This window comes from Eretmochelys imbricata, chromosome 11 (assembly GCF_965152235.1).
Source record: "Eretmochelys imbricata isolate rEreImb1 chromosome 11, rEreImb1.hap1, whole genome shotgun sequence".
In the NCBI taxonomy this organism is placed as follows: domain Eukaryota; kingdom Metazoa; phylum Chordata; order Testudines; family Cheloniidae; genus Eretmochelys; species Eretmochelys imbricata.
This window is the reverse complement of record NC_135582.1, coordinates 18,985,231-18,996,439: the sequence shown is the minus strand read 5'-3', so window position 1 is coordinate 18,996,439 and position 11,209 is coordinate 18,985,231. Positions and strand designations below refer to the sequence as shown.

Sequence of the window (11,209 nt, the reverse complement as noted above, 5' to 3'; positions counted from 1 at the left end):
TCCCGGGTTTGTCCAATAAGACCAGGAGTAGCGTGAGGGGTGTTATCCATTTAGAAAGAACCACCGTCCTTGCTGTAAGATAAGTAACCATATTTATGTTTGTATAACCTGTGCCCGTCTAAGTGGGGCAACGGTGAAGTGTTTTTGAAAACATCTTTATCATCCTTGTGCTAGCTGCTCATGGGCATGTTATCTGCACAATAGATAATGCAAACTAAAGGTTAATTTTATTATCTCTGCTCTACCATAAATAGCATAAAGCAACTGTTCTCTGAAGCAGGTTAGCAAAGATGGATCTAGGTTGTAAGGTAGTCTTAATTTTTCTTTTCTTTTCTCCTTGTTGTGGGGTAGATTGGAAACTAGCTCAGAGTTTTATTGCCATTGCTGGTCCCCTAAACAATGAGTCAGTAAGGAATTTAAACATTCAAAACAAGCTCTTAGGCGAAAAGGCTCTTAATATTGTAGTGGATGAAGGACATAATTGTTTGTGCCACCATCCTTTTTTGGCTTCTTTGCCACAGTACTTCTCCTACCTTCATGCAAGTGGTGTGACGCATTATAAAATCTTTATGCCATGGATGCACATCCTTCCAGAGGGGAATGCCAAGAATCCGGAAGAAGCTACAGTTCAGTGCTATAGACAACTTCTTAAGTCTCTTACTGCTGCAAACCTTAAGCCAGTGATAATTTTGCATCATAAGCATTTGCCTGGGGTTGTGATCACGCAGTCCACATTTGGGAAGCACGGGACCTTTGCTGACCTCTTTGTAGAATATGCTGAGTTTAACTTCCGTTCTTTTGGTGATATGGTTGACATGTGGCTCACCTTTAGCGACTTGCCTGAGATCACTGAGAGTCTGCCGTATGATGATCCACAGACCTCTCTCCAAATTCTAGCTGCTGCGCATGAAAAAGCTTATAAAATCTACCATGAAAAATATTCTTCAAAAGGTAAAGAGAAAATGGGAATGGAATTCTGTTTGACTTTCCTAAACAGTGTGTGAAATGGTTAAACTGTTGATGGCTGGCTGTGTGTGTGTGTGTTTTTCAGGACAGTAGAAAAAATGTCTATAGAAACATTTTGAATTATCAGTTTCTCTGAAATCTTTGCATTTTAAAATAATGAAGTATTGCCCAGTTGAGTTCACACCATAGAGAAATAGCTAAATTACCTTCTATTTTCTTTACCAGCTTACGAGTGTCTTGGAGTTTTTTAAAGGAGTGAAAATTATGCACTAAAGGCTATGGTTTACATTAGAATGTGTATAACCTAGGGCTTAATTCAAATGTTTGCACTCACCCCTCAAAGACCTGCTGGCTTTTTTCTATTTTCTTATGTTAAGTTAAACTCATAGACACAAAATAAATTAGTAGGAAGCTTCAGTGGGAAATCTCCCTGGCTTCCGGCTATCTTCCCTGGCCAAACTCATTGGTGGTCTGTGTGGTGGATTTAAGGGAAGCCAGGAAGACTTGGGAGTCTGGACTCCAAGGTTTGTGGATCTAGAGCCACCCACCAGGCAGAGTGCTCTGGAGCTATGGCTCCCGGACCTGGATAAAGAATGGTAATTCCCTGTTGTGGAGAACTTTGAAATTTTTGGTTTTCATTCCTAATCAGAATGAAATGAAATTTGTAAATTCTCTGTGAAACTGAATTACTGTTCTCCATCCTGTTCTAGCAGCAACCACCACTTGGGAGAGGCTAAACTTTTTTTCTCCTTTAGTCCATATTTTGTGGGCTTTCTTTTTGTTGGCTTTGTTAAGATTCTTTTAATGCTAGTTCATAGGTTATGGGTAGAGATGACGCTTGCCGTCCTGAAATTGTTCAACTTTTAGAGACTTTTTAAGTAGATCATTTAGATTCCAAGCCCAGAACAGTTTAAAAATAAAAACGCTTTGTGTAAGAGAACCACCAAGGTCCTGAAACGTAAAGGTCTTGCTTAATGACCCATCAGACCTAGAACTCTTTCCCTGAACTCCTGCTTTCCACTAGTGCTGTGTGTGATCAACAGCTGGCGTTGAGCAGTCTAGGTCAGGATACTTGCTGGACTCCTACTCCCCTCCTACCCCCCACTAGGTAGACATCTTTTAAATAATGTAATCTAGAAAAATTGGTTTCTAATATATGTACTGTGAAGCTGCATCTTTCATTCTTTTCCCTCCTTCCCCCAAGTAAATGGTATAATAGGCACTTTTTTCTGTATTTTTCAGATGGAAAACTGTCCATTGCACTGGAAATTGATCATGTCTTTGGGAGTGCACCTTTGGAATCTTTTTTAGGCTCTCTTAGGGTGATACTTTATTTTCTTGGAACTCTTGTCTATTACCTTGCACTTGATTAGCAATTTTTTTTATTTATCGGAATAAAAATAACTTACTGCAATTGTAATTTGATCTACCGGATTTAATAATGTCTGTTTATTCAGTAGTTTAATCATGTGAAGCTGAACTAATTTTAAACAAGGACCAAATTGTCCTTTTTGGTAAGCATTACTTAAAAAGCACAGACACTGTATTCCTTAGTTAAATCTTCATCTGAAAATTTAAGCAAATGAGTAACTTCATTTTCATGAGTAGTCCCACTGAAGTTACACAGGTGCATAATTACTTTTGGGTCAAAGCCTTTGAGAGATTTGATGATGAATTTCATTCACAATTTGCAGCTGTAATAATGTGCATGTTCTGCATGTATTATAAGGTTACTGCAGAGAGATGCCACACTGTCGCTTCCCATTAATAATAATAAGTTCACATTTTAAATACTGACTAGTAAAAATCCACTTTGCCTATTTTATTTCCTATTTAACTCTTGTCTCTAACTTTTATTTTTCTAAAAGCCTTGTAGGAGCTGTGAGGATTCTAATGGCTCCAACCTGAGCTATTCATGCTCTAGTGGCCAGGTACCTGTGGCTGGCACAGTCTGGAGAGAAACCCTTCAGACTAGCTGTCAAGCTAGGGCTCAGTTGAAGTGATAGGTTGCAAATTTAGACTTCATCTGACCGGAAATAACAGCTTTTCTGTACTGTAGTGAGTTCTCTGAAAAGATCAAACACTACCTATTAGTCTGCTGGGTCCAGAAGATGTTAAGATTGAAATCAGTGAACAAATAATTCTTAGACATGGCATTCATCTGCTTTTCAAGTGAAATAATGAGACAATTTGTGCGGGTGTGGCACTACCAAAGGCTTTTAAAAATGTACTTTCTGCAGGTGCATATTGGTAAACTGTTCTGAACTCTGCCACAAAACTCTATCTGCATGGCCAAGACTAATCGTTAATTTTCTGAGTCTTGATAGTTCAATAACTAATTGCAGATGATAAATGTTAAATACACAAAGTACTCTGTTTGTATCATTTGATCAGCTTCCATACCGTTGTAGTCCTCAGAAACAACCTTATGGCTGTAAACTAAATGACACTTTGATTCTACCTGTTGTCCATTGGGACTGATGAGAATTATACCATTTCCTGGTTCCCCTATTTCTGTAGGACTTCTGAATCCTAAAACTACAGGTACTGGTAATCTTAGCTGCCAGTTCAGGGGAAACATTAAGAAATATGATTTTTTTTTCTGAGCAATTTTTAATTGCAAAAATTATTTCTGGAGTAGTGATTTGCCTTTTCTTCTTTCCAGGACTCTGTAGATTTTCTCTCTTTCAGCCTGCAATACAACTGTAGAAATGATGTAGACTTAAAAAGGAAGTTGAACAAGTTACAGGTAATTTTGAGCAATGCTTCAAAGTGAAAACTGTACTATAGAGATTTCTAGACTGCTTTGGACTTTTAGGGATCCAATCTGCTTTCAGTTACGCAAGTGTAAATCCTGTACCAGTGCTATTTTGTGCCTGTATAACTGAGGGAAGAAATATGCTCTTAATGTTTTAAATTACTATGTAGAGATCTTCACCAAAGGGAAAAATGTTCTAAATATATTGTGCATGTGGGGAAATGCGTTCTTTTTCACAGCTACTTTTCAAGTGTCCTCAAAGGAAATGGAAAGGATTATTATTTGGGTTAACATTAATATTAGATAACATATCAGTGGTAGAGTGGAGTAGATGGGTTTAAGACCATTTCCTGTGTACTGTAATTCTGTTGAACTGCTGAAACCATCTATCATATCACTAGCTGTGGTTATGTGTAATGTCTTTAAAAAGACTCAGCAATTAGAAACAGTTCATTTTACAGCTAATGCCACTTCCATATGAGGAACTCAAAGTAATTTACAGTGTATTTGCCCTCTTAAATCCTCTGTGAGCTAGGTGTACGTTGTCACAATTGAGGAAAACTGCATCTATATTTAGTGGTCCAGCAAGGGCACCACTGTCAGGCTTCCGGCCCAGTAGCTGTTGCGTTGCTTAGATGGGGACCGGTGTGTTTCTCTCCCTCCTGACTGGGATGTTTCCAGTCTGCATAGCTCCCTGATTGTACTGTGACTTCACTAGCAAAAGACAAGCTGCTTAAGCAGACCTGCTTTGCTTCTTCCCTCAGAGACGACACACACTGTAATTGCCAACAGTTATAAGAGGCCTGCATAGGAAGTGCTGCAAATTTTATTCTTAAGGTAAAAGCCCTACAAATAAAACACATTAAAGCAGTAAAATAACCTGCATACATGCTAATAAGACTGCCAGAGATCACTCTGGGCTCTGACAGGTGATAAGTCTTTCAAACCCCTCAAAGGGGTCACAAGTTCATAATAGCCTCAGCTCAAAACTAATGCCCAGTCTTATGGGGCCTCAGTAAACCCAGTCCTTCTAACCCTTCCTGAAGGATTGGGGACCTCCATGGACCTCCTTTCTTTGTCTGTTGGTCCCTGTAGAATCCAATTTGAACCAGCCTATATGTACTTCTCCAGAGGGTGGCTTCAAAGAGCGGATAACTGGAAAAATGCCATTAGCACCCTCCTCCTCCTATCGGAGCTGTATACAATCACCAACACATAAACAATTGCATTTTTAATATAATGAACTCCAAAGACGTGATGTTAAACATAATTGATTTACGTTTAATTACACCAAGTTTGTCCAGGATATTGTCAGTCTGTCACACGTTATTCCCGTTTTTTTGCTGTTGTGGGCACAGAAGTTGTGTGTCTTGTTCAAGGTCTCATAACAGGTAAGCAGCAGAGCAAGGGAGACACCTCAAGCCTCCTAGTTCCTCCCAATCCTGTGCTTTAAACACATGACAGTTGTTCTTCACTGAGCACCCAGATGTTACAGTGATGGCTGCCTTAGAAATAGAGAAAGAGAGAGAGAAGGGAAGCTGCATGTGCATCGTCTATGCAAAACACAAAACAGGTTTAAAAGATGCCCATTGTTTTGAGAAATCCACAGACATTGACTGTACAAGCCACACAAAGCTGGGGAAATCCACACTCTCACTGAAGCATAGCTAAATGGTTCTGTTTTGTCACCACAGATCAGACAACAGCCAGGCCAGGGAACAGCTGGTTTTGTGTTGCTCATTGGTGTGTCGCTACTGCTTTTCTATCTTACAGCAGGTGTCTGAAAGCACTGAAAATGCACAGTTTGGGCAGTGATCACTGAGCAACTGAAATTACATACCTCCCTTTTATCCAATGCTTTTAAAACTCTTCACAAATTTTTGCAGCATCCCTGTTAGGTAGGCAAGGAGTTTTGCCTCAATTTTACATACAGAGGCACTATTTTATTCTATCTCTGGCCTTACAACTGCCCTAGCAAGCTTTGTATGTGTAATTGTTCACTTGTGATAGCAATGATAGAAACATTAGCAAGGAGAGGTCTCATGATAGGGTTAGATGACACAGTGATAAAAGTACCAAAGGTCTCTCTCTATTAGTGCACCTATCAATTCTGCCGCAAGTAGTGAATTACACCAGTAAATGCGGTAGCTGTATGTGTTTCCAGCAAATGAGTTACAAGAGCCAAGAACAGAAGACAGGATTCCATAGTCCCCTGGCCACTTGACACTTCCTCCAGTTAACCCTTGTAGCTAGACCGATCAAATGTTGTTGTTGTTGTTGTTGTTTGTTGAAACAATTTCTCAGCTAAGAGCTTTTTTTTTTTTTAATGAAAAATTATACCCGCACCCCAAAACTTTAGTATTATTGAAAATAAAAGGTTGTGTTTTTTTCCCTTTTCTTTTTTTCAATTAGCCCTTTTTGACCAGTCCTCCTCAAAAGCAGGGATGGAGACTGTTGCCAAATATCTCACCTCTCAATCCCTTCCCTTGTCCCACATGCCTTCCCTCAATCCCACGAGCCTTTCACCTCCACCCTCCCAGGCACTAAGAGGTTTCCGCCCCCCAAGCAGGCAAATGAGCCTTATATTCCCTGACTAGTGACATCTTGAGCACTGAGCCACTTTTGTCTCTGCCAGGTCGGCCTTGGCCCTAGACACTACTGCTGCTCTGAGCATCTTGCTTTACTGCCACCTCTACTGCTTAGCATGAAGCTGAATGCAGAGCCCAGCAGCAACAGGAAACTGGGCAAGTCTGCCATGTGGTTTGGCAGAAATGCCCTGATCCCCTCATTCCTTTGGCTATATATATTCTCCCCACAGTACCACCTGGAGACCTTCCAGGAAACAAGCCAGTTCTCAAAGTGAATACCCAAGGGTTAATATTGAATAGGCTTGTCAAGGTTCCTCCCCCACTCTGAACTCTAGGGTACAGATGTGGGGACCTGCATGAAAAACCTCCTAAGTTTATCTTTACCAGCTTAGGTCAAAACTTCCCCAAGGTACAAAATATTCCACCCTTTGTCCTTGGATTGGCCGCTACCACCACCAAACTAATACTGGTTACTGGGGAAGAGCTGTTTGGACACGTCTTTCCCCCCAAAATACTTCCCAAAACCTTGCACCCCACTTCCCGGACAAGGTTTAGTAAAAAGCCTCACCAATTTGCCTAGGTGACTACAAACCCAGACCCTTGGATCTTAAGAACAATGAACAATCCTCCCAACACTTGCACCCCCCCTTTCCTGGGAAATGTTGGATAAAAAGCCTCACCAATTTGCATAGGTGACCACAGACCCAAACCCTTGGATCTGAGAACAATGAAAAAGCATTCAGTTTTCTTACAAGAAGACTTTTAATAAAAATAGAAGTAAATAGAAATGAAGAAATCCCCCCTGTAAAATCAGGATGGTAGATACCTTACAGGGTAATTAGATTAAAAACATAGAGAACCCCTCTAGGCAAAACCTTAAGTTACAAAAAAGATACACAGACAGAAATAGTTATTCTATTCAGCACAGTTCTTTTCTCAGCCATTTAAAGAAATCATAATCTAACACGTACCTAGCTAGATTACTTACTAAAAGTTCTAAGACTCCATTCCTGGTTTATCCCCGGCAAAGACAGAATATAGACAGACACACAGACCCTTTGTTTCTCTCCCTCCTCCCAGCTTTTGAAAGTATCTTGTCTCCTCATTGGTCATTTTGGTCAGGTGCCAGCAAGGTTACCTTTAGCTTCTTAACCCTTTACAGGTGAGAGGAGCTTTCCCCTGGCCAGGAGGGATTTCAAAGGGGTTTACCCTTCCCTTTATATTTATGACAAGGCTGCATGTGTGTGTGTGTGTGTATATATGTACATGTTTTTTGTGGTACAAGCAATGCAAATTATTTTCACCCCCCTCTTGATTATGTGTTAATCTGCCTTTAAACATTCTTATCCCTGACATGCAATTTTGTAGGCATTCTATCAGGTTTTATATCCCATGTTGAAAATAATAAATGCCAAGCTTGTACCTTTGCTTATCTCCTTCATACAGCTTGATGCCATTTTTTGTTTTACAGACTATCAAGGAGAATACAAACATTTTACTCTTTGGTCTAAAACTTCGTGAATGTAGCTCTATGAAAGAGAATCCATTTATACCAGTAGCTAGCATTTTCCAGGGTAAGTGACATGTTCAGAAGGAAGGATTCAGTTTCCAACTCTGCCAGAAACTTCCTGTAAGATGTAGGGCAAGTTGCTTAATTGTAATGCCTCAGTTCCCCATTTGTCAAATGCAACTTAACATTTCCTTCTTCCCATCTTTTATCTGTTTTGTCTGCCTAAATTGTCTTACTGTTTGTACAACACCTTGTACAATGGGGCCCTGATTTTGGTTGGTTCTTTTAGTCTCCACTAAACAAGAAGTAATAATAATGGCCACATTTTGGTTGAGCATCCGATCTAAACAATAAAGTTAATGTTTCGGGGACTCTGAATATAATCTTCCCAAGCAGGTAGTATTGAGAGAGGCAGTTTTTAAAAGACTGGATTTCAAACCACGAGCTTATGTATATCATTTCTCCTGATGAAATGTGTGGTCATTTTCTTTAAATCCCTTTGACACATCCCTCATTTGCCACTTGCACAAATCTCCCAGCACAACACGTGCTCCCACAAGTCATCAGTTTAAGGTTTCTTAGAGCTGCCTGGAAAATGGAGCAGCTTGATAAGCTGCCTTCCGGTGGAATCTAGAACCTTCCACACCCACCACTTCCCTGATTAACTGCCAGCCTGTGTCCCTTCGCAGACAGAGCATTACTCCTCCAGAATGTCTCCCACATACCTTACTGTCAGCCTTGAGGGTTATGCCAACAGTCATTTGGCTGAGTTGCAAATCCATCAACTCGAGTTTCATTAAAACTGCCAAGGTGCGGGAGGAGGGGGGACTCAGGGGAATGTAACTGCTGTTTTTTACCAAACTGTACAAAACAAAGATCACTATTCTCACTCTCCCAAAGCAATCCTGAAATTGCCTGCCTGAAAGTGTTCTCCTTACATAAACTGAGTGCTTACCATAAAGCCAAAGGTAATCACTAGTTTTATTGTTTAGGTAAAAGGTGAGGATAAAAGAAGGTGCAAAAAATGAGAATGGGATAACAATACAAAGTAGCTAGGGGAGAGGCTTTTATTGTAGCTAGTTAGCATTTAGACAAATCTATACGTACATAAGCGTTTATCAGGTACATATCAGAAGTCACGTTTTCTTGCAACTGAGTTGTGTTTTTCTCGTCTTTCAGCCATTAATCAAGACAAGGCATTGGCAATGGGATATGATGTTAATGAATTCTTAAACTACTCATCAGTTCATAAAATTAGGTACACAGTTTTTGTTCCTTAAGTGAAGTCTTGTAAACTCTCATGTCCTGTAGAAGACAGCGTACTAGACAGATGGTGTCCTAAAGCCTTTAATAAACATAGCCATATCAAATCATTTTTAAATGCAGTTTTTTTTAACTAGAAATGCTCTGAATTTCTTTCTTCCTCATCCATCAAGATTGCATCAGGACCAATGGAGTATCTTGTAATCCTGTAGAACCTGACCTCATCGCTACATCTTACAATAAAACATCTTCAAAAAGGCATTACCATTCGTGTGAGGCTAGTTGGATTATACACAAGTGTATATAGTAGCTGGCTCTGTACAGGGGGCCTTTGAGAACTGCAGTAGCATCATTCATTACTATAAGTGCCTCACATTACAAATTTTGCCCTTGTGGGTTTCATGATCTACATAGTTTAGTGAGTGCAGTGCTCATGGAGTTAATATGCGCCACAAGGGTTTTGTCTTCATCTTTCACTCAGGTGTAGTCAGACAAGCCATACACACTCAAAATGCTGGCTTAGAAATGTCTCCTGTACAAGTCTGCAGAGTTAGTCAATTATACATCAGAAGTGACAGACAATTGACCATTGGATTGATTGGAGCATTAAGATACCACAATGTAGATAGTATGTTTGACCTGAAAAAGAAATGAATGACTATTTATTAGCCTTATAGTCTGTAATAATGCCACCAATCATGACTATTTTAACTTTTTTTTCTTTTTTAAATCCCTAGACCCAATTTAGCTATCCAAAAAGGACTACAAGAGGGCCAGGCTGCTGCTGTTGCTCCTATCTCCTCTTATCAAACAGTTTGGGAAACTTTTGCTAACCAGTCCGAATTGGAGAGAGACACTTTTTTGCATGATGTTTTCCCAAGTGGTTTCCTCTGGGGCACATCCACTGGTTCCTTTAATGTTGAAGGAGGCTGGGCCGAGGATGGAAAAGGAGAGAGTATTTGGGACTGGTTTGGGCACCAAGGTCATGTCCACATGAATCAGACCGCAAATGTGGCATGTGACAGTTACCACAAAACTGACTATGATGTTTATCTGCTCAGGGGTCTTCAGTCGAAGCTGTACAAGTTTTCTATATCCTGGCCCAGGATTTTTCCCACTGGCATTAGAAACAGCTTCAGCCTCCAAGGTGTAAATTACTACAACAAATTGATAAACAGCTTACTGGACTCTAATATTGAGCCCATGGTGACTTTGTTCCACTGGGACCTCCCACGAGCACTGCAAGATCTTGGTGGATGGCAGAATGAGAGCATTATTGATACTTTTGCAGACTATGCAGACTTCTGCTTTGCCACCTTTGGGGATCGGGTTAAATTTTGGGTTACCTTCCATGAACCTTGGGTCATTAGCTATGCTGGCTATGGCACTGGACAGCATCCCCCGGGAATCACTGATCCAGGAGTAGCATCTTATAAGGTACCCACAAAGAGGAGCTTGCATTCTTGGGGCTGTCGTTGTTGTGCTTTTTCTTTGATTACATTCTGGTTTGTGTTGATTCTGTGACCTGGTGGTGGGTAAATCTCAAACGATCTGTATGTAAGGCCAGTGCTCTCTCATCAAGACATATCCGTCATGCAACATTTATAAGAAATCCGCTAATTAGCAAGGGCTAGATCGATGGGAAAATAAAGGGTTAATACTTAATTGTAGCAAAACTAAGAGAATGAATGTATTTGATTGTATCCCTCTCCTCCCAAAGCCCTTCTTGTCACATCATTTTAGGCTGGGATTTTCAAAGAGGCCAAAGGAAGTTGGATTTCAATGGGAGTCCAATTTGAAAAACCTAACCTTAGATTGCGAGACATTCAGGACAGGTACTATATCCTGCCATGTGTTTGTGCAATGGCCTATACATACAGAAGACTCCACTTGCAACTGAATTCAAGGTGTATCTGGGTTGGAACGTGGCAGCTTCTTAACATTGCTTGTCACAGCTATGAAGTAGGTTGACTGAACTTCTTCAAACCTCAAAGCTTGAATCTGCATTTGGGGCTAAGGTGGCAGGAGAGGTTTCTTTCCTCATTTCATTCAGATTAGTTTTATGTAGCACTTTCTATGAACTTAACTGGGGTTTTGTGTTTTGTAGGAATGTTTAATTTTTAT

The 11,209-nt window shown here is 40.3% G+C and overlaps 1 protein-coding gene across 1 annotated transcript in view; it reads left to right on the top strand.

Annotated features, from left to right (window-relative positions):
• The first annotated feature begins 290 nt into the window (after window positions 1-290).
• The window catches only part of LCT (lactase), a 31,153-nt gene continuing 20,234 nt past the window's right edge, over window positions 291-11,209 (top strand). The window contains exons 1-6 of the mRNA XM_077830374.1: window positions 291-1,000; window positions 2,171-2,288; window positions 3,632-3,715; window positions 7,784-7,886; window positions 9,002-9,080; window positions 9,823-10,522. Of these exons, the coding sequence (XP_077686500.1) occupies window positions 291-1,000; window positions 2,171-2,288; window positions 3,632-3,715; window positions 7,784-7,886; window positions 9,002-9,080; window positions 9,823-10,522 (1,794 nt within the window). The remainder of the gene's footprint in view (window positions 1,001-2,170; window positions 2,289-3,631; window positions 3,716-7,783; window positions 7,887-9,001; window positions 9,081-9,822; window positions 10,523-11,209) is intronic.